Below are 27,715 nucleotides of genomic sequence, written 5' to 3'. Positions count from 1 at the left end.
GGACAACTTTAACGCGGACGCGGTACGGATCGAGGAAGTTCCGGAGAAATAAACTACTCGCGTGGCACATGGTTTAAAGACAGCTCGTGCTCAATTTATTATGCTACAGTTCTGAGGAGGAGGTATACGGCATAGAAAGGATAGATATGACTAGAGAGAAATCGCGTGGAGAACTATGGCTCTTGCTTTTCAGTGTACGGTACAGGTGATTCTTCCTCGTGCTCGTACACCGGCGGCAAGTCGTCCGCCAGATCTGGCACGATCAGCTCTCTCTCTGGATATAGCTCACGATGCAGCTGCTGGCGGCTCATTCGAGTCGTGTTAGAATCCAACAGGGTCGAGTGGCCATCATCCACGCCATAGTCCGGAGGCGTCAAGCCCTCGGGCGCAGGATGAGTAGACCAACCCTCTTCAAGAACATTGCTGACCTGGAATGGTGCCATCACAACCAGGTTGCGGACATTTGGATCCACAAAAACAATGGTGAAGCGAACACCGTGCGCGATCTTTATCCAGTCTAGTGTCTCGTCCGGAACCATTTCGCCAGGGTCTATATCCAATTCGAACTCAATGGGATGCTCCCGGCCCCACGCGGCTGAAAACTCTTCCTGATCTGGGTTCGCAAGAGTGATGGTCTTGCTGAGGGCCTTGGCATTGTCAGTCTTGACGAAGGAAGGGCGATCATCCTCATCGGTGATGCCAGCCGTCTTGATCGCAATCGGGTCAGGATTTATCCCAGAGGGTAAACTGCAACCATAACAAGACACGTCTTGTTAAAAACTGTTCCTCAACGAGAGAAAAAAAATATCAATTGACAGAAAAGAGAAGACTTACGATTCCTTGATTCTCCGTATCGACTTTTCAAGTTGCCTCGAGTCAAAGCAAACCTTCTCCATCTGGATTGCTTGTGCGAGAATCTCTTTGACTCGATAAGTGTGCTTATAGGGGTGTGAATATACACTGAGGTGGATCTTTGTCTCCTGGGCGCCGATGAACTTTGGCGCGTACATAGAGCACTCGAATTCATCTGGCCGCTTCACACCATACCGTACGCTCGATGTATCTGATGGCTGCACGTTGACTCTCTTGAGTGCCAGAGGCTGGTGAGCGACTCTGCGTCTGGCGAACAACCCTGTGGGCATTGCAGTGCTGATGAGTTCATATGTCCACGTGAGAATGCTGGACTTCAAGCTCGAGGAAGCAGTTGTAACCAAATCACCAGGAAGACTGAGCTGAAAAGGGAATGTGTATTCTCCTGGCTGATATTGAGTAGTTGACTTGATGAGTTGAACTTCGATGTGAGCAATATTGACCCCATCGCTTTGCACGGCAACTCCAACCACGGATGTGGTGTATGAGAAATGGGCTATCGAAGTAAACGAAAGCTAGATGTCAGCTCTAGTGCGCTTGACTCTTCCAGTGCGAGTCAAGACGGCTTGCTCATTCCTTGGCGACTGACCTTCTCCATGAAACACAACGGAGAGCTGCTTCAATTGAACGGCCTTTTGAACACGTAGGCGAAGAGTACCTGAGATCTGATGTTGTATAGCCGCGCTAGGTGGCCCCAAGAACTCGATGACATCAGGTGTCTTGGTATCAAGGGTGGTCTCCAGTGTAAAAGAGGACATGCTGAGTCGTTTGCAAGTGCGGGATTTTTTTTTTTTTTTTTTTTTGTCGCGTGTCTGATAGACTGGTTCACGTTTTGGACTGTGCAAAAGAAGTCAGTCCGCGAGTTTGTTGCAAGAGAAAGGAGTCGTGATGATGAAATTAAAAAAAAAAAAAAAGTGAGAGAGATGAAGGAGCGGAAGGTAGATGGGGATGATTACTCGGCCTTGCTTGTGTTCGACTTTATGAGAGCGAGATAGACGGCCAACTGGTCACAAAAGAGCGCATTTCAGCACTAGACATTTGTTGTTTTCGGCTGGGAGCGCGATTATTATTGTGTTGCCAATACGAAAGTAGACGTTTTGGCAAAGGCGAAGCTAAAGAAGTAGAAGCATGCACACGTTACGCAAAACATCTCACACGCCGCATCTCACCTGTCGGATTCAACAAACGAGAACAAGACCAGACTTTGAAAGGAGTTCTTCGCTTCTCATTAATGCCGCGTTTGTTTCCAAAGAAGGGCAAGAGGTTTGCTATCTTATCATGAGGGAAAAACATCAATGTCAAGTACGGAACGCAAAATGCACATGCCTAAGGTTGCACCAAATGAAAGAAGCACTACCGCCCATGTAGAATGTAGAACGGCACTCGTCTGTTGGCAGTAGCCCCACCACACTCTTACACTCTTCGTTGTTAACCTCGCCTCTCGTCTCCATGAGTCACAACACCACAACACCACCGTCCCCACATTCTTCCATTCAGACCCATTGACTTTAATAGTAATATAATAAAAAAAAAAAGTGTTTTTTCTTCGAGATCGAGATCACGTCCGCGAGTGAGCCCCGTTGAGTTACGATCATCCTCTCCATAAGAAGAGGACAACCGCAATCGCATAACTGTAACCATGACAAACACTGAGCCGCAAGATCAAACCGTTGAGGAGCGTTCTCTCTTCTTCTCCAAAGGAAAAGAAAAGAGTCTTGGCCCAGAACGAAACGATCGTCTCTTGCGGAATCTCAGAAAAGCCAGTATGTTATTGGCGGCACTTTCTGCCGTGAGGTCCGGGGACTTTCCCTAAAGCATTTCAATTATGTTTCGTGCGAGGTCTGGAGGTTGAAGCCTCCAGCCTTGTCGTAGAACTGTGATGCTTCATTGTGCGATTCTGCGGTGTGATCTCGATCAAAGAAAAAAAATAGGAGAAAAAATGTAAACATTGGTCTCGATCTGAATTTAAAGTGGGAAAAGTGGCTTTGCAGAAAAAAAAAGCTATCCCTACAGCATTCTGCGCGTGCCTTTGCCTTTCTTTCTCTTGGTAAGCATTGGCTGAGGGTCCGGTCCACCGGGTGGGAATGGATGAGTGTCCGGTCCACCGGTTGCGCCCCTCATATTGGCGGCCAGCTCCGAAGAATTGGGCCCATTGCCCCTCAAATTCCCAAACTTATCTCCAGGAGCAAAGTAATAAGGATACCCAGGCATGTTGGCCATTCGAAGTGGCGTGCTGGCGAGCTCGGGAGGCAGCGAACCATTAAGAGTGCTCACAATCTTGATATCCGCACAGCCCATGTAATATTCTGGGCGCGCTCCAACCGCACCAATCCAGCTCCACCCTGGGAGACATAATGACAACAAGCGTGAGCGTGGAGTGTTGTAGTGTCAGTTAGCACATTATGAACCTCATTCGATGCTTCTCCTATTTTTCTTCTTGTCGATAACTTACCAAGGATACAGTTATCACAGGCAGGCAGATTATCAGGTAACTTGATAGTCCAGTTATAAAACATGTCGGGGCAGGAGACATGGTACCGTGCAAAGACACCAAACGTCCCACCCTGATCATAACTCAAGCTGAACTCACACAGTCCACCTGAATGTCGCGCTTGGTCTGATGTCGGCGTGAGGGCTGGTTCTCCTGGAGAGCCATACGCGGCGTTGCCAAAGGTTACATTGATCATCTGACCAGCTTCAAAGCTTTGGACGACTTGTTTGTCAGGCGGATAGCCGCCGCAGGGGAACGTCTTGCCGGTACCGCCTCCGCAGCCGTCGTACAGCGGTGCATCGCGGCAGTTGTAATCAGGAGCTGTACTGTGGACACATTGACAAAAAGTGCCCATTATTAGCGATTTGCACAAGCAGTGGAAGAGTAAACCTTGCGCAAACGACCAAATCGATGACCCTTACGTGTAGGGATTAATGGGAAGTCCTCTGGCGAGCGGGTAAATCATAGACATGTGGGCATATGCGCCTTGCATACTCGCTGCCACGAGCAGGGCAAGTAGAAGAAGAGTACATTTGCTCCTACGCATAGTAATCGTATTTGGCGGCATCATTTTTGCTAAGAGAAGTTTACGGATAAGAAAGAGGAGCAGTAACGAGTTGAAAGGAATATCTCTACGCCTCCTCTCTTTTAAGGGAATGAAAACGGGCGGTGCAAACTCCAAAAATATCGTGGTATCATGGAGCTCCCTCGATTTGTCTTGATCCACGCCGGACACTCCAATGCTGTTTGGTTTTGGGATCCTCCCACATACAATGAACTAACGTCAATGCAACGGACCTCGTTGAATGCTTAGAGTTTCGTGCACACATGGTTTTGGGATACCGGACAAAGTTCCTTCAAGGATACGGCAAACAAATACGATAAATATTTTTTTTTTATTTGGACCCGTGGATGAGGGTACCCTCTAGATGATACACACTTTCCGCTCTAATATCAACCTCCTGCTCGTTACTTTATGCCTCCTTGGCACCTTCAGCTTCTTCGAATGCGATGAGCGATTTGTTCTCCCCAACCATCTCGCCAACACTGAAGAACACATCAGAGACCACTCCGTCGACGGGGGACTTGATAATATGCTAGAATTGACCAATTCAGAGAGAACAATTGTTAGAGCTTTGATTCCAAAATAAAATAAATAAAAAAACGTGGGCATGCACGAAACAAGTCGCCTTACCTCCATCTTCATGGCTTCCAAAATGACCAAGTTCTGTCCCTTGACGACCTTATCTCCAGGTTTGCACATAACCTGAGAGATTTTGCAGGGCATGGGTGTGCGCAAACTTCCTGCTTTCTCCTCCTTTCCGACAGTCAAGAACTTTGGCTGGGGAATATCCAATGTGACCTTGCCCTCCTCTGCAAAGACATGGACTTGATCCCCCTCCTGGACAACACTCGTCTTGTACAGGCGATTCTCAATCTCGGCAAGAACGCTGCTCTCGCCAGCCAACTTGGCCATGACTTTGGAGAAGACCGTAGTCTTGTTAGGGGTCTGAACGCGAACGTTGTATGTTCCATCTCTATTGAACTCAACCCCGACCTTCACATCCTGGTCCTCGAGTTTGAAGGCAAGAGTCTGCTCGCTGAGCTGGTTCAAGCGCAATCCAGAGTTGAGGGTGAAGGGCGACGATGCATCCTCGGCAGCCTCGGCGGCCTGCTGGGAAGCCTCCAAGTCGCGAAGAATCATAGTCAACGAGGCCTGGGCAACGGTGGCGGGATCCAGAGGAGGAGCTGGCTTGAACATATCGCTCTCGTACTTCTTGATGAATCCAGTCTCGACTTCCCCAGCAATGAAAGCAGGGTGCGCGGCGAGAGTCTTCAAGAACTCGATATTTGTGTTCAATCCAACAACCTCATACTCACTGAGGGCCTTGCGCAAGATGCGGAGGGCAGCAGTTCTGCTCTCACCGTGAACAACCAACTTGGCAATCATGGGGTCGTAGTGCACCGAGATCTCGTCTCCTTGAACAAATCCGGTCTCCAGACGAACGCTGTCTGAGGGCTCAGGAGTTTGAACATGAAGCAGGGGACCGACATCAGGCAAGAAGTTGTTGTTGGGGTTCTCAGCATAGATACGCGCCTCAAATGCCCAGCCATCCTTCTTCAATTCGTTCTGCAATTTGGGCAGTCTGTTACCGGCTGCGACCTCAAGCTGCCACTGCACAAGATCTGTGTTCGTGATCATCTCTGTGATGGGATGCTCAACCTGAAGACGGGTGTTCATCTCCATAAAGTAGAACTTTTGATCTGTGTTATCCATAATAAATTCAACTGTTCCGGCTCCGACATAGTTTACGGCCTTGGCAGCGGCAACAGCCTTCTCTCCCAGATCGCGTCTGAGCTCTTCCGAAAGTCCGGGCTAATGATTGGGATGAATGGTACGGTAGGTCAGTACAAAGTGATCATAGTCGTATTAATCTAGAGCCCTTAAAAAACAATAATCAATCCACCTACAGCGGGGGCCTCCTCCAGAATCTTTTGATGTCTTCGCTGGACACTGCAGTCGCGCTCGAAGAGGTAGACAGCGTTTCCGAGAGTATCGGCAAAGACCTGGACTTCGACGTGACGAGGAGTGACAAGGTACTTCTCAACCAGACTATTAAGTCGGACCGGAAATCAATTAATTAGCGAACCGAGCTCACAACTGTTAGACATAAGCACATGTACGATACTCCACTTACACCTTGTCATCGCTGAAGGACTTCATGGCTTCGCGTCTGGAGCTTTCCAACATGATGTCGAATTCCTCGGGGGTCTCAACAATACGCATTCCCTTTCCTCCACCACCCTTGACGGCCTTGATCAACACAGGGTATCCAATCTTATCGGCCTGAACCTTCAAGAAAGCATTGTCCTGGTTCTCACCGTGGTAGCCGGGAACGACAGGAACCTTGGCGGCCTCCATAATGAATTTGGATTCACTCTTGGATCCCATCGCTGTCATGGCGCTGCCAGGGGGTCCGATGAAAGTAATGTTCTCCTTGGCCAGGCGGTCCGCAAACCCTGCGTTCTCGGACAAGAAACCGTATCCTGGATGAATGGCCTACATAAATTTTGGAGAGCGTGAGAAAAAAAGAGTTCGCGGCTCGTGTGCCTAATAAAGCAAGGCGTGCAAAAAAAAAAAAAAAAAGCTTTTTTACCTGAGCTCCGCTCTTTTTGGCGACCTCAATGATCTTGTCGACCTTCAAGTAACTCTCAGCAGATGCAGCTGGTCCAATGTTATAGGCCTCATCAGCCTAAGAACAGAGAGGTAGAGAATATGATCGATCGATCCACAAGACGGTGTCAATAACCGTTAATCGGTCGAGATCAGGGTCAAACAGAAGAAAACATTTTATTACCATCTTGACATGAAGGGCGTTCCTGTCGGCGTCACTGAAGACGGCCACAGTCTTGATTCCGAGCTTCTTGGCGGTCCTCATGATTCTGCAGGCGATTTCACCACTGTTCGGTTGCGTTTATCCAGGGTCAAGACATAGGATTGTTAGCGGAGATATTTAGAGCACAATAGAACAGTGGCCCTAAAATTCTCGAGATCAGTGTCATCCACCACTTACCGATTAGCAATGAGAATCTTGTCGAACAGGGGTTTGCGCTCTACATTGTGATGTAACGTGGAGGTTTGCAATCCATAGTTAGTATGAGGGGTTTGCCATCTTTAGCTTGGTCTCTACTACGATCCCATTCTATTCCGGAATTCAAAAAGAGGGGTCAGGTACCAATCTCAGTCGTGTACCAACGGAAGGGCTTCATTGAGACGGGGTTGATGGAGGTTCCCCAGCGCATGCGGAGGGCTGCCCTATTGGCAGACAGCATGAAGGAAGACATGATGTGCAATGGATGGTGTTGATGAGAGGGGTGGAGAGTGCGTAGAAGGAAGAGTGGGGTAAGGAGTGGGGAAAGTTTTTTATTCTCCCCCCATTTTTCCCACGCATGCTGGAGTTACACGTGACCCGCCTAGACCGAATCGCTGCGGGCCGCGTCTGGGGGGAATCAGGCGTCAATAGTAAAAAAAAAACGGCGGAATCCAAGTTTACTACCTGAACAGTTTATTGTGCAAAAACAATGACGTTTACGTAAAGGACGAACCAAACGATTATTAGCGAGTAGAGAGTTCTATAATGATAAGGCCAAATAGATTTACTCTGATTTCTTGGCAACTTTTTTCGTGAAGTAAAAGCCCTTGACGGATTTGACCCATTGCTTGGCAAGAATGAGCCACCATGCCACATTCATTAGGAACATGATAGTTGTCGTGATCGTATACTTCTTGCCGATGTAGAGTGGTGCCTGGTACCAGGACACGCCCAGCTTGGCACCAATGGCGACACCCATCCACCAATTGCCGAAAATTCTGCACCAAAAGTAGGTCACCATCAGAGCCGTATCAATAAATCGCTTCAACCTTGAGTTGGTGAATGTGCGGCCTCGACTTTGAAGAACCCAGCGGAAGTGTAGGATCGGCGTACTCATATTCATGAGAGAAAGCATGCCAATAAAATACGGTCCTGGATTGTTGAGAGTAAGAGCGTAGAGATAGTAGGCGGATCCGAGGATGACGGCGACATGATGGAAAAGGATCAGGTTGCTGCCGACACCGAACCGAGCACGCTGATAAAACTCAAAGGCAGTATCCTGGGTCAAGTAGCCCAGCTCGAGTCCGACGAGGAAGGGTGTAAGCGCGGTCATGTAGGTCGACATGTCGTTCTTGGACCAGTCGACGGTCAGGAGGAGATATGTACCGGTGATGGTCATGATTGTCGAGTGAACAGAGGCCACGATCTTGTTGCAGAGGTGGTAGTGCTTCTGGGTATCAGCCTTAAGTGGTAGGACCCGCTTGGTCCATGGCAGCTTGTCGAGAGTAGTGAACAAAAGCGGGTAGAGTGTAAGGGCTCCGATGAGTGATGGTGGGATGTGGGGAGAACTGAGGATGTCCATGCTGCAAAATCCTTCTTGGCGATTCGACCTTGGATTTGACACTTGATATAGCTGCAAGGGTAGCTTTCGCTCTAGTTTCGTTCGTTGCTGTTAATGGTTAGTAGTATTGGTCGTCGTTCGACCGTCGCTGGCTCTGGTGCTTGCTGGGGATGGTGTAGAAAGAGAAAGATGATGAAGTGAGAGATGACCTCAGGAGGGTAGAGTGCGGTGGAGCTGGAAGGGACGAACCTTAATGGCAGCCAATAGCGATGACAAATATGAAATGGGAGATGTCCTGCCCCTTGTCTTAGAAAAGCAGCCGCGGTGGCCACGGAAAAATACGCGCGTTTGTGAAGAGTACAACTGATGCTCTGGGGTTAGTCCAAGCGCTCCCGGCTGCTGCGGACCGGAAGAGGGGGAGAGAGAGAACGGGAATACGGCTGGGACGTCAATTTTCAGAGCACCTGTCCACCCCCTCGACTTGCGCTGCCAAATGAAAAAAGGCCTGGCCTTACTTTCAGAAAAGACGCATACGAACAACGATGATAATATGATAAAAAAGAAAGCACGCCGCGGGCTGATTTGTCCTGGAAGCAATTGTTTTTGTGGCCTACCAATGGCTGCAGGCATGTTCGGCAGAACGTTGCACCGCCGATCTGGCGCCAGGCCAATAGAGTGACGTAGCACCTGAACGCAAGGATAAAGAAAAATGATCTTGTACCTCTATGCGAGAACCGATTCGCATCACCACACCATCGCAACTGCCCGCAACCGAAAAGAACAATAAAGTCGACCATACTTATGCCATCCTTCCTCTACTGCTCCGAGTGGTACGATGTATCTCGAACAGCTTGCCTGCTGCATGGCATCCTTGAACTTGATCTAACACCCATGTCGAACTACCAATGGTTTGCAGCAACAATCTGTTGTATCCTAGAGAGGACAGATCCAATCCAGATGTTCGCAGCAGGAGCTTGATGTTTGCCTGCAGGAATTGTGATTACCAGGAGAAGGCCGACAACAACTGCGTATACAGGAACGAGATCTTGCACGCACCAGCGTATGTCTTTTAGTGCCGGCACTGTCTGACAAAAGATATTGTTGTGGAAGGCGTCAATCAGGAAGGAGAGAATCAGGCAACAGGGATCACTCAACAATGCTTTCTTTCTATCTCTCGGCACAATCTTCTAGAGAGCAAACGCTTCTCGTACAAGACTTGAGCACAGATCCCACTTTGGTATGTCATACTGGATCGACTATCCGTATTTGTGGATTCTTTCTACTCCTAGGAACCACATCATTGCTTACGCGCGCTTTGCGCCTCGTCATTCAATATCGCAATATCAACTAGCCACGGACTAGGATGAGATGTGCAAAGTGTGGACACGAAGAGGCGGTCTTCTTCCAGGCACAAGGAAACGGCGCTGAAATGAAGATGACATTGTATTACATCTGCTGCAACAAGGCCTGTGGACATCGCTGGTTCTCTTAGATGACTTTGTCGCTCCTGGTCCGCCTCATTTTTCTTTTCTTGCCAGGAATTGTTTCAGTCACAGATCGGATTTAATATCGACTATAGCTGGAATAAAGCGCTGTTTTTCAGGAAAAAAATACAGGAAATAAATTGATCTTTCTCGAGCCATGCAGGACGCAATGATACTTGTCAACACAATCTGCGCGTGTCGTTTATTAGATACAGTCGGATACTTTTCTAAGCGGATTTTCCGGAAGAAGGCATAATCTGATCCGGGGCAATGTTGCGCTTCTTTGTGATATTGTCGTAGACGGTCAATGCCTGTGCAACCATACTCGCAGCATCGCTGGCGTTCGCTGGCAAGATAAGCGTATTGGTCTCCTTGGCGAGCTGGGCAAAGGCGTCGACGTACTTGTCAGCGACCGTTAACGAGACAGCATGATGTCCGCCGGGAGTCTTTGATATCGCCTCTGCGATGCGACGAATCCCCTCAGCATTGGCCTGGGCACGTAGCAGAATAGCCTCAGCTTCACCAGTGGCTCTGTTGATTTGTTCCGCCTTATCGGCCTCGGACTGAAGGATGGTCGACTGCTTGAGGCCCTCAGCTACATTGATAGCAGCCTGGCGTGAACCTGTCGCAGTTGAAGAGGAATTATGGATATCGTTTAAAACTCCCATGTAGTGGCAAGGATGATTACTGTTTATATTGGCGTTTGAAAGAAATGACTTTACCTTCAGAATCCAAGATCTGAGCACGCTTGGTTCGTTCCGCGGAAACCTGTTGGTGCATGCTCTCGACCACTTTGGTAGGAGGATGGATGTCTCGGATCTCATAGCGAAGACATTGGATGCCCCAGTCCGCCGCTGCAGTATTAATAGCCTCGACAATATTGGCATTCAGATGAGCGCGCTCTGCTAGGGTACGATCGAGAGTCATCATGCCAATTTCAGCACGCATAGTAGTCTGCGCCAGCTGAGAGACCGAGAACTCGGCATCTTCGACCCCGTATGAGGCCTTGTATGGATCTACTACTCGAAAGTATAACACGCCATCCAAATCCAGTGTAACATTGTCTACCAGAGCGCAGCGGTAAAAGATGACAGATTGAAAGACAGAGAACTAGCGTCAGTGGTACCGCCTTTTGTCGTCCAATAAAGTAAGGAGCTTCACGTTGCATTGTATTGCACTGCATTGAATGCATACCTTGAGTGATGGCGCTTTGGCTAGGAACCTCAATGGCTACTTCCTTAAGGCTTCTGACATACTTGACTTGATCTAGGAAGGGCATCAGGAACTGAAGACCAGGTTCTAAAGTTGTATGGAATCGGCCCATGCGCTCAACGATCCACGCCTCTTGTTGAGGCACAAATTTAATGATCTACATGTATATCAATAAGGCCGTATGCAGTTGAGCATACCGAATCGCTGGAAGGACTGAGAAATATGATATCTCAGCAGGTCAATGTAGGACTTACTGTGTTTATGGGCAAGGACTTTCGTGGCCCTCCCCAACCTGATCTGTTCGTGCCGTGATTACTGGCGTAGGATCGCTGAGCAACAAAAGCAGTGGCGAGTGGGATATTCTGTGTTGTGTGGACATAGACATTAGACTCGTAGACGCGTCAGATAAAGCATTAAGCTGTTCGATCAATGCGTCTTTCGGAAGATAGGAAGATAGGAGAGCTTGAAGCACTTACGGGACGCGTCGACCTCACCAGAGCTGCTGGAGCAGCCGTCGGAAGACGAAGTTTTATGGTAGTGCGAAGCATGTTTTCTGCTGGTGCTTTTATGGGTGAAATGGTGACTGAATGAAGGAATGAAAGGAAAGGCGAGAGAAGCACCGACGCGCTTTTTATACATCATGTCCGCGTTAAAAAAGGAAATTTTGCGAGCGATGTGAATCGTACAGGGCTGAGCTCTGCCGTGAACCCGTCTCGGGCTAGGATCAGTTAAGTTGCCCTATACTACGACGGTAAACAAGCGGGAATAACTCTGACAGAAGAAGTACTACATGACGTTGGAGAAGACGTGGTCCCGTCTCAAGGACGCTCTTTATTTCCGCGATAGAACTACGCCTTGCGGCGTGTGAATAGGTTCGTTCTCGGCTCTCTCTCTAACTGTAAGGCGGCCTAGAAATCCAGAATTTCCTTCTTAGGCCACTATCCTTGTTGCTTTATTATTGACAACAGATCCTCCTCCAGAGGCGCAGGCGTGTCTTATCAGACCACTACGTGTAGAGGGGCTAATAAAGGACGAGGAGGGGGTCAGCAGACTTCTAGGAAAAAAAAATCCTCAATGGCCAGTTGGTTGTCAATCAACCTTGCATTTGAAGGAAGTGGTTTACACACATTCTAAAATCTGCATGATTTTAAAAGTAGTACCTGTTCCTGAATCGACATGGTTATTTTCTTCGTGAACATTAGATCTGTTCACACGCGACTAAACTCCCTAGTGCCTGCTTGGACTCCCAGCCGCCTCTCCTCACCAATACGAACACTAAACTCAAGCTCCTTATCGGCCATTTAGCAGCTTCCAAGGCTTCACTAACCGACTGTTAAGGTATCCTCCTGTGTGTTTCATTAGCTTCCGCCTGCCTCTGCTTCCCCTCTGGGCGACTGCATGGTTTATGCCTAGACAGACGATGAGCAGAAGGGGATGAAGGTGCAGCATATGACGAAGAAATCGAGGAAGAGGACCTGGTGAGCTGCAACGGTTATCCTCTTGGATTGACTATTTTACACCTTTACGCGTTATCATCTCATTAATATCTATTACTAGGTGGATATCTGCCCAGCGCAAAATAATAAGCTAATAAGCGGTGTGGTTCCTGAACCAGGGGTCTGCTCGTCCTGAATAATATTGTGCTTTATTATTTATCAAATTATTTATTCGCCGACCGGTCGAAAATGCTTATTTGCCGACCCCTACCTACCATATGTAGATGTGTGATTATTCGTCGACCCCTCTAGGCTCGACCCAGCCCTCTCTTCCAGTTAAGGAGGTCGGAAATGTAATTTCCTTTTTAGGCCTCCTACTTCAGAGGGGCTGGTAAAAAAGAATGGGTCGCTGGCAGGGTTCGAAAATGGAAGGTTCTTAAGGGTATTTTCAGGCTAAATCATGCAAATACAGGATACAGGGCATACATTCCATAGTCGCAAGGTCGCGCTGGCATGCGCTGGCATGCGCCATGGCCATGCATAACAGCACAATAAAATATTAAAAATATGCTGCTCCTCCCTCACCTCACATCTTTCTTCTCTCAGCGGCTCGCCTCCTTACATTACTTAAAACTGGTATGTTGCTCATCTCTGAAGACATTGCTAAGCAGTCTAAAGATGAATCGCGTAAAGCTCCCAGTGACTTATCAATTCAATCTCAGTCCTCAGCAGCAACTCATCAACATGGCCCTACCGTTCAACCGTGAAGAAGCTATCAAGCGGTGTCAAGATGTCTTCCATATCACCCCTAAAGACTTGCAGCTGGATGTCGTCGAATGCATCGGTACCGGTCGGGACTGTATTCTGATTGCTGGATGCGGCTGGGGCAAGTCCCTTGTATATTTTCTACCGACGGTGCTCTGGACCGATCGGATCATCGTTGTAATATCACCTCTGAGGGCTTTGATACAAGAACAGCAGCTGAAACTTGCAAGCTTGGGCATCCGCAGCACGGCCCTCATGGGCGGAGACATCACCGGGATTGACTCTGGAGTGGCCGCAGGATTGTATAGGGTTATTTTTATGACACCAGAAATCATTTTTGAGAACAAGCGCGTGCAGGAACTCTGGTTCGACAAGAGATGGCGAATGCGACTGCAAGCCGTTGTCCTGGACGAGGCTCATTGTGTCACCTCTTGGGGTACCACTTTCAGAAAGCTATATGGCCGCCTTGGAGAACTCCGGACGTGGGTGCTTCCCAGCGTGGCGTTCATTGCTGTATCGGCCACTCTTCCGCCCCAAGCCCTTGCAGATCTCAAACACAGGATCCATTTCAAGGGCTCTACATCTGTCATCAATGTCGGTAACGATCGCCCTAATATACGACTGGAAGTGCGACACTTCAAGCCAAACAACAAGCTGAGGCATCTTGATTTTCTTATGGACTTCCAAAAGACCATTGTTTATTTTGAAAGCCGGAATGAGACCGTTACGGCTATGAGGTACTTGCAAGGGTTGGTGACCGATGTCAACGATAGCAGGATTGCCTCCTGTCTGGGGTCGGAGCGCACTCAGGAAGCTTTGGAATCCTCGGCCACAAAGAAGGACATCACCCTCTATCATGCACTCATGTCCGAGGACTACAAGCGGAAGACCATGGAGGCATTCAGGCAAGGCAACATTCGCTTGTTGCTATCTACAGAAGCCGCTGGAATGGGATGTGATATCAACGACGTCGACCGTGTCGTTCAGGTCAGGTGCCCCACTAGCATTTCATCCCTTGTGCAGCGTCTTGGTCGTGCAGCTCGTGATCCGAAACGTCAGGGGCTCGGTATTTTATTGGTACCACCACCATCCGATGAGACCAAGTACGCCGACGAGCATCTCAAGGAGTACATCGTCACTCAAAAATGTCGCAGAAAAGTCCTCAATGACGTCTATGGCAATGTGCATCATCCGAACGAGAATTGCTGCGATCTTTGTCACCCTACACGGAAATCTTCATATCCGCAGGGGCAGATCTCCTTCACAAAAGTGCTCACCGCTGTCACCTTGACAACCGCTTACATACCAAAAACTCGAGTCCCCAAGCGCACGTTTGAGCAGAATGAGCTGGCCAAGGAAGCACTGCGGAACTGGAGAGCAATGGCATTTGTGCGCGATTTGGCACCACTCTGTGATTCCTTTGAGCCGCGCTGCGTAATGACGGACAATATGATCCAGGTGCTTGGGGAGAATTTCGCAAAAATCACAACACCCGCAGATATTCGTTCTATCATCACTTGGACACCTGTGGTTGAGCTACAACGGCAGGAAGTAGCCGATATTCTCATCAGACTGAACAAGGATATTGACATGGCAAGTGCACAGCCGCCACAGGAAGCGGGCCAGTTCATTGACGGTCAAAGCGGAGCAAATATAGAAATTGATCGAGAAGCAGATGAGTCTCATCAAACGCCCGCTGCTGTGACTTCAAAGCCTACATCAAAACGACCGAGTTTATTCAAGAATAGGACTGCATCAAATTTCTTTAGTCCCAAGAAAAGCAAGAAAAACTAATTTATAAAACATATCCGGCATTAAAAAGCGATCTAATATATTCCTCCGCTTGATTGTCCTCGTTCTTCAGACCATCAACAACAACAGCGTCTTGTTCATCGCCACCTAAATTGACGCTTTTCTCGACAAACTTCTCGAAGCGTCCATCTATCAATTTTTCCAGACCTTCACTGACCAGGTTTTTCACAAGCGGTACACTGCAGTCTCCCGGCCGCGCATTGCCGAGAATGTCATGGTCCTTGAGCGACTGCTGGATTAATTGAATGTCCCGCTCTGCGGACAGTGTTGAGTGAAAAGAGCTGTTGTGTGTTATGTCGTACTCTGACTCAAGCGTCTTGGCGATCTTCGAGAATAAGCGGATATTTGTTGATATCTGGTTGGCTAGCATTTCCCATGACATGTTGCTCCCTTTCCCTGAATGTATAGTCTTGGTCAGCAGATTGTTGTGTTCCTGATACAAGTCCGCCGGAATCCACCCGCTCGCCTTGCCGTTGGTATTAATCAACCAAGATGACACGACTGCCTTTGTCCATTGCGGTGACCATGCATGACGAATACCGTAAGCGAGGCGCATGAGTTCGTTCGCGTAATTTTTCGTCTCCTTGGACTGGAACATGACAGTGATCACCTTGATGACCTCGAGGATCCGCCCGACGTCTCCAACCTTGATGGCTGCACCCAGTTCCATATAAACCATCATGTCCCTGAGAAATAAGGCCGCGTTTGCATTTGCATTGCCGAATTTGCGAGGGTTCTCCATCGGATCGGTGAGATACTGGTGACAGATGGCCTCGGTAGCTTCGCGGACGCGTTTGTCTAGCGCTGCGTTCCCAAGCGGTGCCTCATAGCTTGTCCCGAACGTTTCCAGCTTCTGAGTATTCAGTATCCTGTCGTCTAATACCTCATCATTCAGCATATCGATATCCAGTATCTCATCATCCAGTACCTCTGGCTTCTGGGCGTCTGGCTTTTCGGCATCCGGCTTCTTGGCATCTGGTCTCTGAACATTAAGTTCAACCTCATAAACCCGTCTCACCATTGCATCAAAGATATGCCTCAGCACTTCATCTGCAGCGTGATAGTTCGGCGAGTCTAGGTTCACGCGTTTACGGCCCAGCATAGTTATGAAGAAAGCCAGTGATCCTGGCTCCGAAATACGTCCGTAATGCGTGCGAAGAATCGTGCTGCAAAAGAGCATCTGGAGGTGAAATAATTGCATAACAGGGACCGCCCATTCTAGTCGATTAAAAGGCGTGGTGTCTGCTGCACGCAATTCCTGAAGGGATATGACCCTGGAAACGGTCAGTTGATCTCCAGAAACTATGATCCTTGTATTGCTGTTGAACCAGTCCTCCGGCAGTTTAAGCATGATCTGGGTGATATCCTGCAAGACGTCGAGATTGCCTTCATTTGTCGATTGATCGTGCCTCATCGCAGGTAGTGGAAAGGTTAGCGTCTGGCGGGTTGGGAGAATCTCGAGTTCAGGAACATGGATCGAACAGCGCTCGTACGTGCTGTAATGCCGCTGTAGCACGTCAAAGAGGTGGAATGTATAGACGAGCTTCATATGCGAACGGTTCTGCTGATCGGGTAAAAAATCCGAAAGTTGGGGCGGTCTCAGTAGACTCTGAGCTGAGGTTGGCGTGCCGAGATCCTCGCCGATTACAATGGTGGCGGTGGTGCCGTTCTCAAAAGTGTCGCCATTGTAGGTCCGCTGATCATATTTTCGATTCGCGATGTTGATGTTGTCGTAAAGAATTGAAAACGGATGGTTCCGAACTGCCTCTCGGACTCTGCTGAGCATATCGTTTGATAACTGTGTGAGGGCGTTATGGGTCGTCATAGGCGAAACACATAGACCGATAGAGGCGAGTACATTCACCACGCGCTTTGGACATCTTGTGGCCGCGAAATACAGTCCGAAGATCATCTGCAAACGGTTTGACTGCTGGCTCTGACGAACTACCAGCATGCTGGCGATGGTTGATACAATTGTCGTTAACTCCCGCGGGTGATAAGGCAAGTCGTCGCACCCCTCCTCTTCCTCTTCCTCCTCCTTCTCCTGCTCCTTCTCCTGCTCCTTCTCCTTCCCCTTCATCTTCTTCTTCTCCCTCTTCTCAATACTCTTCATTGCTTTATTCTTGCGCAGCTTCTTCTCCTTGTACGCCAATCCTCTTAAAAGTCTTATGAGGCAGGGTGCTGAAGAGTTGAGCTCCTCCTCAATAGGATCCAAGGAAAATCCTTCGACATGTGCGTGGGTAACACTCCTGGCGCTCGTTTGCAAACTTCCCCCGTTATTGACTCTTCTGAGATCCTTCCGTGCTCGACCAATGACAACATCCGTGACAGCTTCCGTGAAAGTTTCGTCGTTCTTCGTGTTTTCGACCTTGCCTGCCCATTCGTTGATCAGGACAGCTGGACCATCTTGGGCGATAAACATGCCAACGAAGAATCGAACCTTACTGTCGCCAGACCGGAAAGCCTTCAGCAAAAATGAGCGCAGCGTGAAGTGATTTTCCTGGATAGCCTTAAATACGTTGGCCAGGCGAACGTTCTCTGGGGCGTAGTCGCGCGACATGCTAGCAGCTGCAGTTTCGTCGATAATGTTGTTTGCAAAAATGTACGCCATAGTGTTCGCTCTTGAGGACTGAGGACTGAGATTGAATTGATAAGTCACTGGGAGCTTTACGCGATTCATCTTTAGACTGCTTAGCAATGTCTTCAGAGATGAGCAACATACCAGTTTTAAGTAATGTAAGGAGGCGAGCCGCTGAGAGAAGAAAGATGTGAGGTGAGGGAGGAGCAGCATATTTTTAATATTTTATTGTGCTGTTATGCATGGCCATGGCGCATGCCAGCGCATGCCAGCGCGACCTTGCGACTATGGAATGTATGCCCTGTATCCTGTATTTGCATGATTTAGCCTGAAAATACCCTTAAGAACCTTCCATTTTCGAACCCTGCCAGCGACCCATTCTTTTTTACCAGCCCCTCTGAAGTAGGAGGCCTAAAAAGGAAATTACATTTCCGACCTCCTTAACTGGAAGAGAGGGCTGGGTCGAGCCTACGACCCCTCTGCTATTTGCCGATCCTTACTTCCCTGGCTGCATGCAAAAGTTATATGCCGCCCGATCGACTCGTCATACCCTCTCTTGTCTGTTTATCGCCCCGTCAACTGGCACATGGCAGGCAGGAGTTGGCGAATAAATGTCATAAACGATAAAAGCAAAAGATGAAGCGCCCAACGTGGGGGTCGAACCCACAGCCTTCAGATTAAGAGTCTGACGCTCTACCGATTGAGCTAGCCGGGCTTGGGAAAGCAATTTTCTTGACATTAATATATCTATTCTATTCATTCTATAAGTGCAAGTTCCTTATTTGCATTATTTCGTTCTATATATGCACGCAACAATCAGGCGTCATCAGGCCTGGACAACCCAACGTCGTGTCAAGAGAGCGATACCAGATCTTGCCGACGTGGAGTGGCGGTCCACCCTTGCCCATGTCCACGACAAGCGCTCTGTGCACACGTTCTTCAGCAGTGCTGCTGATACCTCCCAGAGGACACATCATATTAAGAAGCTGCATGGTATGCTGCCTACCCTGAATGCCATGAAGGCTCGCCACCCGAGTCTATATCCTGACCGTGTCTGCTGCGTCTGCGATGTTCAGGACGAGGACAACCATCACCTGTGGACGTGCAGTGCTACTAGAGATGTCCACAAGGAGAACTGGCGCGAAGGGCTGCAGCAGATTGATAAGTGGGGACGAGCTGCAACGACCGCATACATCAAGAACAGCAAGAAGCAGCAAGAGCGTGATAGGATCCGCGCTGGAGCCGCCGCTGCTGCACCGAAACCCATTCGATGGGTTTGTCCTAACAACGAGACCCACATCCGAGGTCTATCCTGTATTGCCGGGACCCGATCAATGCTCAAAGGCGACGAGTATTATGACCGCTCTCCGGATCTGACCTGGAGCATCAGCGATTTATGCCGTGGCATCACACCCGTCAGCCTTATCAAGGAGTGGGGCAGTCTATTTACCTCGCCATCGTCGATTGCGCGCCAGGTCATTCACAAGTTCGTCGGCTTTATTGAGGAGAAAGCTACGGAGCTGCTCTGGAAACCACGCTGCAAGGCCACCATTGCTCGAGAGCGAGAATGGGAGATCACAGCCAAGATGAAACGAACTCCATACAAGGGACCGAGAGGGGACTGGAGTGATGGGTATGGATACATTAGCGACGATGACCAATGTCCGTGTGGTGCATTACTCGCTGACCATGTAAACGGGAGCTGCCCTGGCCCCGTGCTTGACCCAGACGCAGCGGATCGGACGCTGCTGGATTGCCTGCAAGGGAGGAGGCGGTTGACAACTATGGAGGGGATGGGGAAGATACCCTTCTTGTAACAAGGTGTTTTCAGCTTTTAACGCACTGATGAGGTGTGGCAATTGTTGCGCAGGCCCAAGGGGCAGGCCCGGGGAATGTGACCTGTCTTTTGGCGACTGTGGATCGGTTCCGCTTTGGTGGTGAGGACAGCGATAGTAGATCTTTGCTAGTTAGTCTGATAGATTCGCAGAGTCAATTGACTCGAGAGACAAGTTGTTATAAAAAAAAAAAAAAAAAAAAAAAAAGTTCTATATATGCACGCATATAAAAAATGTTCTATATATGTTCTCATGGGGATTTATGTTAATAAAAAAAAAAAAAGTTAAAAAAATATAAAATTCTATATATGCAATTTCTAACACACGGTGTAGAAATATAGGTGAGTTATTCTTTTCATAGGTATGCTACAAAGTGTTGTGGTCGAAGGATTGTACATGTGCTTAAATGCTCGACGCGTAATTTGACATTACGATAACGCATGTTATCGATCGTTTTCGTATCGGTCGAGCAAGACAACGCCAATAGGAAAAACAAATGGAGATTTTATTTGAAAACGATATTCTACAAGGATGGTGAGAGGGGAGGAGTAATTAATTCTATATGCTAAGGGCGGCTATTGCTGTTGAGAGAAGTTAGGCAAAAGAGGAGTGTGTATCTAAAAGGTATGCGGCCAATTTTTTTGTTTTTCTCTTAGGTACGCTTGTATGTATTTCTTGATTGCTGTGTTGCAGCATCATACAAGCTTAACCCGTGAAGAGAGAGGAGGATAATGATTTAAGACTGAATCAGGCCGAGGTCGATGCCGTGGTCGCCAGCCTGGCCACCAAAGGCATAGTAGCCGTTGGTACTCATCGCTTTCTCCTTTTTATCTGGGCCAGTGGACTTGCCGCTGCGTTTGTCGCCAATGGCATGGGTGTTCATCTTCTGGTGGAGCTGGGAAACGTCCACAACGGTCATGTCCAAGGTAGGCAGCTTGCCATTCTGAACGCCCTGGATGACAACGTTCGCGCAGTGGTGATAGAACTGAATAAAAAAGAGGATGGGGATAAAGAAAGTAAAAGCGTTAGGGTTGTTCTTTTCGCTGAGCTTTGAATATCAACGCGTCTTTTTTTTTTTTTTTTTGTAAATATACCTGGTTCGTGGCATAGGCGGTCCAGGACATGGCAAAGAGACACTTGTTCGAATCCGTACACGAAGGAACATTCTTGGGGATCTGTACTGGCCACTGGTAATAGATATCTGGGCAGGTCTTCGTGTACTGCCCAATGACCTTCCAGGTCTTGCCTCCGTCATACGACAGCGAGAATTCGCAGGCCCCACCACCATGTCGCGCGGGCTTGAGGCCACCTGGTGGCGGGAATTTTTTGTAGTCCATGCCAAAGGTCCAGAAGCGGACGTTGACGATTTCACCGGCCTTGTAGATCGTCACGGGGCCTTTCTTGTAACCACCGCAGGGAAACTTCTTGCCCTCGTAACCGATCCAGGCGTGGACAGTGTTGTGGGGATCGCTAGTCCAGGGACCACCTTGACCAGGTGGGTTGGACATGGCTATGTGGGCCGAGGTCGGTGCAAGGAACGAAAGTAGAGTCGTGGTAGCGACCAGTAGGCTGTTGACAAGGGTGATGGACTTCATTTTTTTTTCTGGAGTGTAAAACTTGTGTTTCCAGAGAAGGAACGATAATTACGAGTAGCGAGTATGAGCAAAATAAGGATGTAGATTTTAATTGAGGGCCAGATTCCAGAAAGGTGAGCTGAAGGGAGTGTGCAAACAAATGGTAAGAAGCGTTGAGAGACGAATAAAGAAAAGAGTGGGGAGTGGGGAATAGAGGCAATTTATACGCCATCAAGGAAGTATGTGGAAGGCGACAAAAAAAAAGACTATTATAAAGGCGCAAGGAATCTATGGTAAGGCTTCCCGAGGAAGTGAAGGGACCCGTTGCCACTGGTTTTCCATGTTTAATTTGGATGGGTGAAGTAACATTCAAAGAGGTGTCCCTGTGCCTGTGTCAGTGCCAAAAGAGGGACAGGGGCATGTTTCGGGTTGAATGATAGTCTGCCAGTCTGCCAGACAAACAGTTTCCTTTGCAGGCTGGGCATGCAGACGGAAAAGAAGGACAACACCCAATTTGTGCGGGATGAATAGCTGATCGCCGACCAATTTACGAGGAAAGAAGAAGAGCGGGCGGGTGTGGGCGTAGAGCATCTCTTCCAATTTTTTTTAATTGTCATTCGCATGGGTGATACACGGAAGTTTAATCGCCTTGGAAATGAATTGTGATCTTTGTTTTTATTAAGAATCCTCGGTTTCGCCGCCATGGATGTAGGTGGCCATCTCTTCTCCGGTCCATTTTTCAAGCAGCCAAACCCCAAAGAACAATTATTGATGCTCGGCATGGCATGGGAAGAGCGGTTTAAGCTGCATGCTGCAAGGAATGAACATGACGGGAGAAAGGATCTGTTTACATGGGTCACAAAACAGGCGTGTCCCTCATCCCAGCTGCCATCAATTATTATTTGATCTCAATTTGACCACAGGATCCTCATTTCGATTATATTAGCTTCAGCCCCGAGGCCTGAACATCATAGTGTCCGATCCAATTTTCGTCCTTCTTCCCCCATTGTCCAGTAAGTAGATGGCATAAAGTTTTTCTTTCGTTCGAGGCAGGAAATGATGTTTGTGTAATGAAGACTATCAGATGCTGCGCGTGAATCTGCATGCACTGGGCTGGGGGATGGAGAGGAGGTTAAGGAGATCGATATTTGAGACCAGCTGGATACATAAGTGATTCATTCGTTTAGGGTTAATGAAGTTGCAGAATCAAAGGGAACGGGAGCCCTGCCTCAGTTCGGCCATTTCCCGCTCCCGATCTGCATCTGCCTGAAAGCAGATGATGTGCATCAGAACTATGGCACTTGTCCGGGAGGACATTCGGTGGTGAAGTGTGTGTGATGGACCAGAGGTCATAACCGCAACAACTATTCCCTCGCCAAAGAATACCCTTGCGGGTCGAGGAGGAGACGCGGGGGGGGGGGGGGGGGCTCCGATAAAAAAACGACCGCTCTGGTTCAGGGACATTGGTTTGTTCGGTCCCTGGAGTCTGAATGCATGGATTCTACGATAGACTAGTAACGACGCGAACGCAAACGTTGGACGATGACGAGTGAATACACCGGACCGGCTGAACTTGCGTTTTGCAGCTCAGGCCCCGTTTCTGTGCTGTTGCAATGCTGGCATGCTCCTATTCCAATCAAGGTACATGTACTTTCAGGGGTCAGGCTGTGCAAAGGAAGACCCTGAATGTCTTGAGATGTTGAGTGGTGGAATTGGAACAGGGGTCATTGGCATGCGCGGGTCTCTAACTTTAATCGCTTTGCGTATCTGGGATGGTAAAAAGGAAATGCATCCCTGCAAGCTTTATTGACAAATCCATAAAGCACGTTTTTCCGTTTTGCGTTCCTTTAGTACAGCTTGGTATAGATCGGCAATAGCGCTGACAACTGCACATGCTGGCGGCAGAGTGGACACTCTGGCTATTGAAATAAACAAAACAAAGGTAGAGAAAAGCATTAGACTTTCGTTGCCTTGCATGTTGTATTAGGGACAATAGGTAAAGAGCAACGAGATGCGAGTCTTGCCTTGTTCTGACACCATTCTCGAATACAGGTCCAACAGAAAAGATGGCCGCACGGCGTGGCCGTAGTATTGGTCCTTGGGTCTAGGCAGAGTGTGCACTTTCGGACATTGATCTCTGCAGTCGTCCGCGTAAAATCTTCGTCTTCGTCTTCGTCTTCGTCTTCCTCCTCCACCTTGTCCTGTTGGGCAACCACGCCCTTTTCGCCAATCGTATTTCCTGCAGTTAGAGCAGTAACCGCCGCCTTTTCTTGAGCCTGCGCCGCGATCTGTCGCCTCCACTGAATAAATTGAATGACCAACTGAATAACGATCAACACGCCCAAGACCTCGTATCCCGATCTCTCCTCTCCTGGCGACAGTTTCCTGTTAAATATATACCGGATCCCAGTGATACGCTTCGAGAAACTGTAGTAGGCGCCGAAAAAGTAAAAGACTGCCAAGTGAGCCGAATGTCCATGAGTTTTGAAAAAGTTTTGGAGCGTCGGCAACCAGTTGTGGACGGCAGCCTTGAATTTGATCATGGAGGCAGAGGGCTCCTTCTTGGGTTCTGTCTCGGAAAGGGTTGCATCCAGTCGGTGTCCTGTATGTCGCTGCTGCTGCTGTGGTTGAGATCTTGTGCGCCTTCGCAGTTCCTGAGCTCCCTTTGAGTAGAGGTATGGCACAAGCACGTGCCAAAATACAAGAGCCGATCGACGCTACCCGAGCAAAACACATAAAAGTGGGCCTTTGGTAAGAGATTGCATCCTGATGATCCTGCCGTAGTCCATATCCTATTTGAACTTACAGGAAGCGAAGGGAATGTTCCAGCGGAGCTCTTGATCTGCATGATATCACAGTATTCTTCTCCGAGTGTCTGCATGCCAAGCAGCGTCGTCAATGAGTAGTAGCACAGATCCGAGAAGACGTCTACTTCGGTCTGGTACATGTGCTGAATGCGGCTCCCAAAGATATCCCGGACAGCATCCTTGACCTGGTCCTTCAATATCTGCTGGTAATAGGCATCCTTCTGGTTCGCGCGAACTAAACAGGGATAACTAGACGTTAGCGGTCTTTATCCATGGATATTGAACCATGTCTTTCAATTACTTCTTGAGTTTTCCTTACTGATATCTGGTTGAGATGCGCTTGGAAGAGACAGGTTGAATCTGGGTGGCGGTGGTGTGTTTCCTGAGGACTGAGGTGGTGCTGCCACTTCAAGTGGTGACCTGTCTGCGGAGTTTACCGACATTGTATTATGCGGCGCTGTATAGGTGAAGGGAAGCGATGCACTAGGTAACGATGAGTGGAATTTGAGAGAATGAGAGGAGAATAGGAGGATGAGGATGGGGACAGGATGGAGGTGGAGAAGGAGTAGACACGGCTCGGTCTCTGGTAATGTTCGTTTTGGTCCTCTCGCCAAAGTAGCCGAAGTGAGCCGTCTTTTTCGTCTTTCGCGGGGAAGAAGGTTTTGGTTCCCCCAAAAGAGGAAAGTGGATCGAAAGAAGGAAGGACAGTCACAGGATAAACAAGACTCACCACCTTCCGAGGGTCCTCCTCTTTCTCTCTCTCCCTTTCTTCTTCAGTCTTCCTTACACCTTTACCCGCCCCATCCTTCATCTTTCTTCTCTCTGTGGAGCAAGCCAAGAGCCACTTAGACAGACAAACAAGTGAACTAAAGCAAGGGCAAGGCTCGTAGCAACTCACAAGAAACAAACAGCAACAGGAATCAGATCAGTCGATTTCAGGACAACCCAGTAAAACAGCCGACAGCTCACGCCTACACTTTCATATCATGTCGCAACATACCACCAACATTGAGGAGGAGGAGTCCTTCGCCCCCATTTACGCCAACCAGGAAGACTTCAACCCCCAGGATACTGTCAGCTCCTTCCTCAACACCACATACGACCCCACCCGTCTCCACCCTCTGGCCGGCCTCGGTGGCGGACTTGACTATCTTAACCTCGACGACGACCCTGGTGTCCTTCCCGGCACCCAGGGCGGTCTTTTGCCCAGCAGAGGATGGTCCGACGACCTCACCTACGGAACCGGTCTCACCTATATCACTGGTATGTATGAGGTCCCTTTTTGGTTTCAATTGCGTTTTTACAAGTACGAGTGTTCTAATCGAATATCAACACTCCGTGTGGGAAAACAACTGTAGGTTTGAGTGTGGGAGGTGCTTATGGTTTCTATGAGGGTCTTCGGTCCTCACCAAGCCCTGCCTTCAAGATCCGTCTCAACACCGTCCTGAACTCCATGACTCGTCGTGGACCCTTCATCGGAAACTCGGCCGGTGTCTTGGGTAAGTATCGTTTTTTGAATCAAAAAAGACCAAAAGAAGCTGAGGGTGGCGCTGGGAACCATTATTAGTGGGCCTTTTTTTTATTTTCTTGTGCCAATGCTGATCTTTTCTTGTCATTGCCTTTGCATAGCTTTGATGTACAACGGAATCAACGGAGGCATCGGCAAGGCCCGCGGAAACCAGGATCCTCTGAACTCGGTTGCTGCCGGCGCCTTGACTGGTGCACTCTTCAAGTCGACAGGTGAGAGGCGACGATACCCTTTATGGCCAAATCTGTCATGATACTTTGAGAACCACCACTTTTTTCTCACACTTTGCTTTTATATTTATTTCAAATAGCTGGTTTGCGTGCTGCAGGATCAGCAGGAGGTGTTTGTGCTGTCATTGCTGGAATCTGGGCATTTGGCAAGGACGCCATCTTTTAATTTATCCATTATCCATTATCCTTCCAAGACCCATCGTCCCTTTCTTCCTTCTTGCCACCGCCCATCATATCAGCAATCTTCCAAAAAAAAAAGAGCATTCGAATCTTTGCATTTTTTTTCTTTTTTCATTATTGGATTTTCTTTTCCTGCTCTATTTGCTCTTCTTTGAATATCTCGATCCATATATTACTACTACTTCAGCCGCAGGTTCGCTTTGTTCTTGCTGTATAGACTTTGTACAATACACAATCATAACCGGTTCTGCTCGATCAGATGAAGGATAAGGAATTTTTTGTTCTTTTATGAATGACAAAAAACTAGGAGCGTGGAGGACGCTTCTCGAGGGCTATGTATCCTTGTCCTCGGCGCATCCTAAATTGAAGACAACTCTTGTTCCCTCCAAGACCGTCCTGCGTTGTAAACGTTCTTATCTCTACAGAAGAAGAAGAAAAAAAAAAAAGGGCAGATAAAACCGTCGGCGGTTGATTTTTGAGTATATGAGGACTCTAGGCAAAAAAAAAAAGCAAAAGAAACGACAGACTCGAGCAAGATTTGAAAGGTGTGTGATGGATATCTGCTGTACATACCTTGATATCCAATACCCTGTTTTCCTGCGCGAAGGACAAGGGCAATGATGTCTGGGATCGCAGCCTCCATGCCGATAAGTGTGATCTCTTCATGTTTCTTGAGAGACCTGATAATCTATTTGCGCACGTATATCATCCACAGAAACAAAAGGGGTAGATCGTCAATAACCCTCAGTCAAACATAAAGAATAATCTTTCTCGGTTTCATACACTCAATTCGCAATGGCTTTTTTTTTTTTTTTAACAAAAAGGGACATACCCAATCCAGATAGGCATCAGATCCTTGTTCAGTCGTCGATACACCGTCCTTGAGGATTTGGCGTACAGGGTGGATCACATCGGTGAGACAGATGAATGCTGTCGGTTCCATGCCTGGGATAATACTGGACGGTGTTGATCCCGATCCTGGACCCGGTCCTGATGTTGTGGAAGTTGTCGCTGTTGTCGTTGCGGCTGCAGGCGCTGCGACTGCGGCTGCTGTAGATCCAGTCGCTGCATGATCGACCGATCCCTTACGTAGCCCATTTCCTTGCGCAGCCGTGGTCTTTGTCGAGGATCCAGATCGATGTTGTGGATGGGGTTTCGTCGACGCCGGCCTTGATCCCGATCCAGCTCCAGATCCCGACCCTGGTGCTCCCGCTCCCGCTGGCGCAGCGTTGCCAGCGCCATGACCGTGGTCATTCGACTTTTGTTTCCCTGCATCTCCTGCCCTTGAATGCTGTTGCTTCTGTTGGTGGTTCTGCTGGTGGTCAACTGGATGCTGTTTGGCAATGGTGTTGTTGTTGTTACTATTATTGTTCAAAGGACGTCCACCTTGCGAGGTGCCGCTGCCGTTACTAGGTTTGTGAGGCTTTGAAGGTTTGTTGCTGCTGTCGCCGGCGCCATTGTGTGAAGGATATTCTTTCTGCTGCTGCCGCTGCTGCTGCTGCTGATTATGATGGTCTCTCGGGGTCCTACGCTGTTGCTGCTGGTGCTTCTGTGCCTTGCTCCCTGCTAGTACTGGTGCTGGTGCTGGTGCTACTGCGGTGCTGGTATGGGCGTTATTCTCTCCTCGTTGGTTCTTACTCAATAAAGACAACGGCGAAGACGATGCTGCCGTAGTGGCGGTGGAGGCCTCCTGCGGTTGCTGTTTAGGTATAAATGCTCCTCCAGTGCCGACTGGAGCAGGGACAGACTGCTTTGCGATGAATGACGGGATGAATTCTTTGGCGGTCGCCTTGAGTGACATTGATTGGGTCATGCGTGGTGAAGGAAAAAAAAAGAGATCTGCGCACCAGTGTGGACTTTATTGAAGACGACTCTCTCTGGTTGGTTGTTTCAGTAAATTGTAAGCAGGGTGTTTTCCTTACACTAGAATGGGGTTTTTTTTGAGGCGCTGGCGTGTCATGATGCCAAACCTATCCAA

The 27,715-nt window shown here is 48.6% G+C and overlaps 12 protein-coding genes and 1 non-coding gene across 13 annotated transcripts; 3 read left to right on the top strand and 10 right to left on the bottom strand.

The window, feature by feature from the left end:
- Positions 1-71: 71 nt before the first annotated feature.
- On the bottom strand, positions 72-1,673 carry BC939DRAFT_448525 (uncharacterized protein). The gene is made up of 3 exons (XM_051555243.1): positions 1,460-1,673; positions 835-1,366; positions 72-747 (listed from the first exon to the last, which is right to left on the bottom strand). Exons 1-3 carry the CDS (start codon positions 1,626-1,628, stop codon positions 174-176), a joined length of 1,275 nt encoding a protein of 424 aa, XP_051413248.1. The 5' UTR covers positions 1,629-1,673; the 3' UTR covers positions 72-173.
- Positions 1,674-2,819: 1,146 nt separating this feature from the next.
- Positions 2,820-4,061, bottom strand: BC939DRAFT_448521 (uncharacterized protein). Its single transcript, XM_051555242.1, has 3 exons — positions 3,784-4,061; positions 3,323-3,687; positions 2,820-3,212 (listed from the first exon to the last, which is right to left on the bottom strand). The coding sequence occupies exons 1-3, from the start codon at positions 3,930-3,932 to the stop codon at positions 2,878-2,880; spliced, it is 849 nt and encodes a 282-aa protein (XP_051413247.1). The 5' UTR covers positions 3,933-4,061; the 3' UTR covers positions 2,820-2,877.
- A 115-nt stretch (positions 4,062-4,176) lies between these two features.
- Positions 4,177-7,318, bottom strand: BC939DRAFT_448519 (carbamoyl-phosphate synthase L chain, ATP binding domain-containing protein). The gene is made up of 8 exons (XM_051555241.1): positions 7,099-7,318; positions 6,937-6,976; positions 6,721-6,823; positions 6,520-6,615; positions 6,061-6,422; positions 5,834-5,975; positions 4,557-5,738; positions 4,177-4,458 (listed from the first exon to the last, which is right to left on the bottom strand). The coding sequence occupies exons 1-8, from the start codon at positions 7,205-7,207 to the stop codon at positions 4,336-4,338; spliced, it is 2,157 nt and encodes a 718-aa protein (XP_051413246.1). The 5' UTR covers positions 7,208-7,318; the 3' UTR covers positions 4,177-4,335.
- An 80-nt stretch (positions 7,319-7,398) lies between these two features.
- On the bottom strand, positions 7,399-8,768 carry BC939DRAFT_448517 (TLC domain-containing protein). The gene has a single exon (XM_051555240.1). The coding sequence runs from the start codon at positions 8,315-8,317 to the stop codon at positions 7,520-7,522; it is 798 nt and encodes a 265-aa protein (XP_051413245.1). The 5' UTR covers positions 8,318-8,768; the 3' UTR covers positions 7,399-7,519.
- Positions 8,769-9,029: 261 nt separating this feature from the next.
- Positions 9,030-9,935, top strand: BC939DRAFT_448511 (uncharacterized protein). The gene is made up of 4 exons (XM_051555239.1): positions 9,030-9,126; positions 9,213-9,356; positions 9,488-9,533; positions 9,648-9,935. The coding sequence occupies exons 1-4, from the start codon at positions 9,098-9,100 to the stop codon at positions 9,786-9,788; spliced, it is 360 nt and encodes a 119-aa protein (XP_051413244.1). The 5' UTR covers positions 9,030-9,097; the 3' UTR covers positions 9,789-9,935.
- Positions 9,936-10,007: 72 nt separating this feature from the next.
- Positions 10,008-11,574, bottom strand: BC939DRAFT_422848 (stomatin family protein; the record flags this gene model as incomplete). The annotated part of the gene is made up of 5 exons (XM_051553115.1): positions 11,469-11,574; positions 11,247-11,354; positions 10,975-11,149; positions 10,503-10,844; positions 10,008-10,402 (listed from the first exon to the last, which is right to left on the bottom strand). The coding sequence occupies exons 1-5, from the start codon at positions 11,538-11,540 to the stop codon at positions 10,008-10,010; spliced, it is 1,092 nt and encodes a 363-aa protein (XP_051413243.1). The 5' UTR covers positions 11,541-11,574.
- A 1,239-nt stretch (positions 11,575-12,813) lies between these two features.
- BC939DRAFT_422844 (P-loop containing nucleoside triphosphate hydrolase protein) lies at positions 12,814-14,416 on the top strand (the record flags this gene model as incomplete). The annotated part of the gene is made up of 4 exons (XM_051553114.1): positions 12,814-12,837; positions 13,021-13,064; positions 13,151-13,946; positions 14,004-14,416. Coding segments are annotated over exons 3-4 (1,185 nt in total), but the record flags the coding sequence as incomplete, so codon positions are not given.
- Positions 14,417-14,716: 300 nt separating this feature from the next.
- On the bottom strand, positions 14,717-17,771 carry BC939DRAFT_448505 (uncharacterized protein). Its single transcript, XM_051555238.1, is given in 3 exon segments — positions 14,717-17,083; positions 17,096-17,641; positions 17,728-17,771. 2 exon segments carry the CDS (start codon positions 17,614-17,616, stop codon positions 14,989-14,991), a joined length of 2,616 nt encoding a protein of 871 aa, XP_051413241.1. The 5' UTR covers positions 17,617-17,641; positions 17,728-17,771; the 3' UTR covers positions 14,717-14,988.
- A 454-nt stretch (positions 17,772-18,225) lies between these two features.
- Positions 18,226-18,298, bottom strand: BC939DRAFT_t88. Its single transcript has one exon. It is a non-coding gene; the product is annotated as a tRNA-Lys (tRNA).
- Positions 18,299-19,978: 1,680 nt separating this feature from the next.
- Positions 19,979-21,219, bottom strand: BC939DRAFT_528076 (uncharacterized protein). The gene is made up of 2 exons (XM_051561445.1): positions 20,513-21,219; positions 19,979-20,403 (listed from the first exon to the last, which is right to left on the bottom strand). Exons 1-2 carry the CDS (start codon positions 21,011-21,013, stop codon positions 20,155-20,157), a joined length of 750 nt encoding a protein of 249 aa, XP_051413240.1. The 5' UTR covers positions 21,014-21,219; the 3' UTR covers positions 19,979-20,154.
- Positions 21,220-22,712: 1,493 nt separating this feature from the next.
- Positions 22,713-24,450, bottom strand: BC939DRAFT_448497 (Pex12 amino terminal region-domain-containing protein). Its single transcript, XM_051555237.1, has 4 exons — positions 24,119-24,450; positions 23,799-24,034; positions 23,017-23,709; positions 22,713-22,911 (listed from the first exon to the last, which is right to left on the bottom strand). Exons 1-4 carry the CDS (start codon positions 24,240-24,242, stop codon positions 22,840-22,842), a joined length of 1,125 nt encoding a protein of 374 aa, XP_051413239.1. The 5' UTR covers positions 24,243-24,450; the 3' UTR covers positions 22,713-22,839.
- A 113-nt stretch (positions 24,451-24,563) lies between these two features.
- BC939DRAFT_448495 (Tim17/Tim22/Tim23/Pmp24 family-domain-containing protein) lies at positions 24,564-26,016 on the top strand. Its single transcript, XM_051555236.1, has 4 exons — positions 24,564-25,062; positions 25,158-25,298; positions 25,429-25,539; positions 25,638-26,016. Exons 1-4 carry the CDS (start codon positions 24,786-24,788, stop codon positions 25,721-25,723), a joined length of 615 nt encoding a protein of 204 aa, XP_051413238.1. The 5' UTR covers positions 24,564-24,785; the 3' UTR covers positions 25,724-26,016.
- Positions 26,017-27,574, bottom strand: BC939DRAFT_448493 (uncharacterized protein). The gene is made up of 3 exons (XM_051555235.1): positions 26,570-27,574; positions 26,311-26,425; positions 26,017-26,156 (listed from the first exon to the last, which is right to left on the bottom strand). Exons 1-3 carry the CDS (start codon positions 27,548-27,550, stop codon positions 26,041-26,043), a joined length of 1,212 nt encoding a protein of 403 aa, XP_051413237.1. The 5' UTR covers positions 27,551-27,574; the 3' UTR covers positions 26,017-26,040.
- Between the last annotated feature and the right edge of the window lie 141 nt (positions 27,575-27,715).

This window comes from Gamsiella multidivaricata (genome assembly GCF_025024155.1).
Source record: "Gamsiella multidivaricata strain RSA 2152 chromosome Unknown BC939scaffold_25, whole genome shotgun sequence".
In the NCBI taxonomy this organism is placed as follows: Eukaryota; Fungi; Mortierellomycota; class Mortierellomycetes; order Mortierellales; family Mortierellaceae; genus Gamsiella; species Gamsiella multidivaricata.
This window is presented reverse-complemented; position numbering and strand designations above follow the sequence as displayed.

Excerpts from the sequence above, each read along its gene's own strand:
- BC939DRAFT_448519 (XM_051555241.1), bottom strand. The coding sequence starts at position 7,207 with ATGTCTTCCTTCATGCTGTCTGCCAATAGGGCAGCCCTCCGCATGCGC. Across the intron at positions 6,423-6,519 it reads CCAAAAAGAGCGGAGCTCAG|GCCATTCATCCAGGATACGG; the intron begins GTAAAAAAGCTT and ends AAATTTATGTAG. Across the intron at positions 4,459-4,556 it reads TGGAAGCCATGAAGATGGAG|CATATTATCAAGTCCCCCGT; the intron begins GTAAGGCGACTT and ends GGTCAATTCTAG.
- BC939DRAFT_448511 (XM_051555239.1), top strand. The coding sequence starts at position 9,098 with ATGCCATCCTTCCTCTACTGCTCCGAGTG. Across the intron at positions 9,127-9,212 it reads TTCCTCTACTGCTCCGAGTG|CAACAATCTGTTGTATCCTA; the intron begins GTACGATGTATC and ends AATGGTTTGCAG. Across the intron at positions 9,357-9,487 it reads GAGATCTTGCACGCACCAGC|AGAGCAAACGCTTCTCGTAC; the intron begins GTATGTCTTTTA and ends ACAATCTTCTAG.
- BC939DRAFT_448521 (XM_051555242.1), bottom strand. The coding sequence starts at position 3,932 with ATGATGCCGCCAAATACGATTACTATGCGTAGGAGCAAATGTACTCTT. Across the intron at positions 3,688-3,783 it reads CTTCCCATTAATCCCTACAC|TACAGCTCCTGATTACAACT; the intron begins GTAAGGGTCATC and ends ATGTGTCCACAG. Across the intron at positions 3,213-3,322 it reads CTGTGATAACTGTATCCTTG|GGTGGAGCTGGATTGGTGCG; the intron begins GTAAGTTATCGA and ends TATGTCTCCCAG.
- BC939DRAFT_448505 (XM_051555238.1), bottom strand. The coding sequence starts at position 17,616 with ATGGCGTACATTTTTGCAAACAACATTATCGACGAAACTGCAGCTGCT.
- BC939DRAFT_448493 (XM_051555235.1), bottom strand. The coding sequence starts at position 27,550 with ATGACCCAATCAATGTCACTCAAGGCGACCGCCAAAGAATTCATCCCG. Across the intron at positions 26,426-26,569 it reads CTGATGCCTATCTGGATTGG|ATTATCAGGTCTCTCAAGAA; the intron begins GTATGTCCCTTT and ends GTGCGCAAATAG. Across the intron at positions 26,157-26,310 it reads ACAGGGTATTGGATATCAAG|AGATAAGAACGTTTACAACG; the intron begins GTATGTACAGCA and ends CTTCTTCTGTAG.
- BC939DRAFT_448525 (XM_051555243.1), bottom strand. The coding sequence starts at position 1,628 with ATGTCCTCTTTTACACTGGAGACCACCCTTGATACCAAGACACCTGAT. Across the intron at positions 1,367-1,459 it reads CGTTGTGTTTCATGGAGAAG|CCCATTTCTCATACACCACA; the intron begins GTCAGTCGCCAA and ends TTACTTCGATAG. Across the intron at positions 748-834 it reads ATACGGAGAATCAAGGAATC|TTTACCCTCTGGGATAAATC; the intron begins GTAAGTCTTCTC and ends TTATGGTTGCAG.
- BC939DRAFT_528076 (XM_051561445.1), bottom strand. The coding sequence starts at position 21,013 with ATGAAGTCCATCACCCTTGTCAACAGCCTACTGGTCGCTACCACGACT. Across the intron at positions 20,404-20,512 it reads CCGCCTATGCCACGAACCAG|TTCTATCACCACTGCGCGAA; the intron begins GTATATTTACAA and ends TTTTTTATTCAG.
- BC939DRAFT_448517 (XM_051555240.1), bottom strand. The coding sequence starts at position 8,317 with ATGGACATCCTCAGTTCTCCCCACATCCCACCATCACTCATCGGAGCC.
- BC939DRAFT_448497 (XM_051555237.1), bottom strand. The coding sequence starts at position 24,242 with ATGTCGGTAAACTCCGCAGACAGGTCACCACTTGAAGTGGCAGCACCA. Across the intron at positions 24,035-24,118 it reads CGCATCTCAACCAGATATCA|TTCGCGCGAACCAGAAGGAT; the intron begins GTAAGGAAAACT and ends ATCCCTGTTTAG. Across the intron at positions 22,912-23,016 it reads GAGAATGGTGTCAGAACAAG|CCAGAGTGTCCACTCTGCCG; the intron begins GCAAGACTCGCA and ends TTATTTCAATAG.
- BC939DRAFT_448495 (XM_051555236.1), top strand. The coding sequence starts at position 24,786 with ATGTCGCAACATACCACCAACATTGAGGAGGAGGAGTCCTTCGCCCCC. Across the intron at positions 25,299-25,428 it reads AAACTCGGCCGGTGTCTTGG|CTTTGATGTACAACGGAATC; the intron begins GTAAGTATCGTT and ends GCCTTTGCATAG. Across the intron at positions 25,540-25,637 it reads TGCACTCTTCAAGTCGACAG|CTGGTTTGCGTGCTGCAGGA; the intron begins GTGAGAGGCGAC and ends TATTTCAAATAG.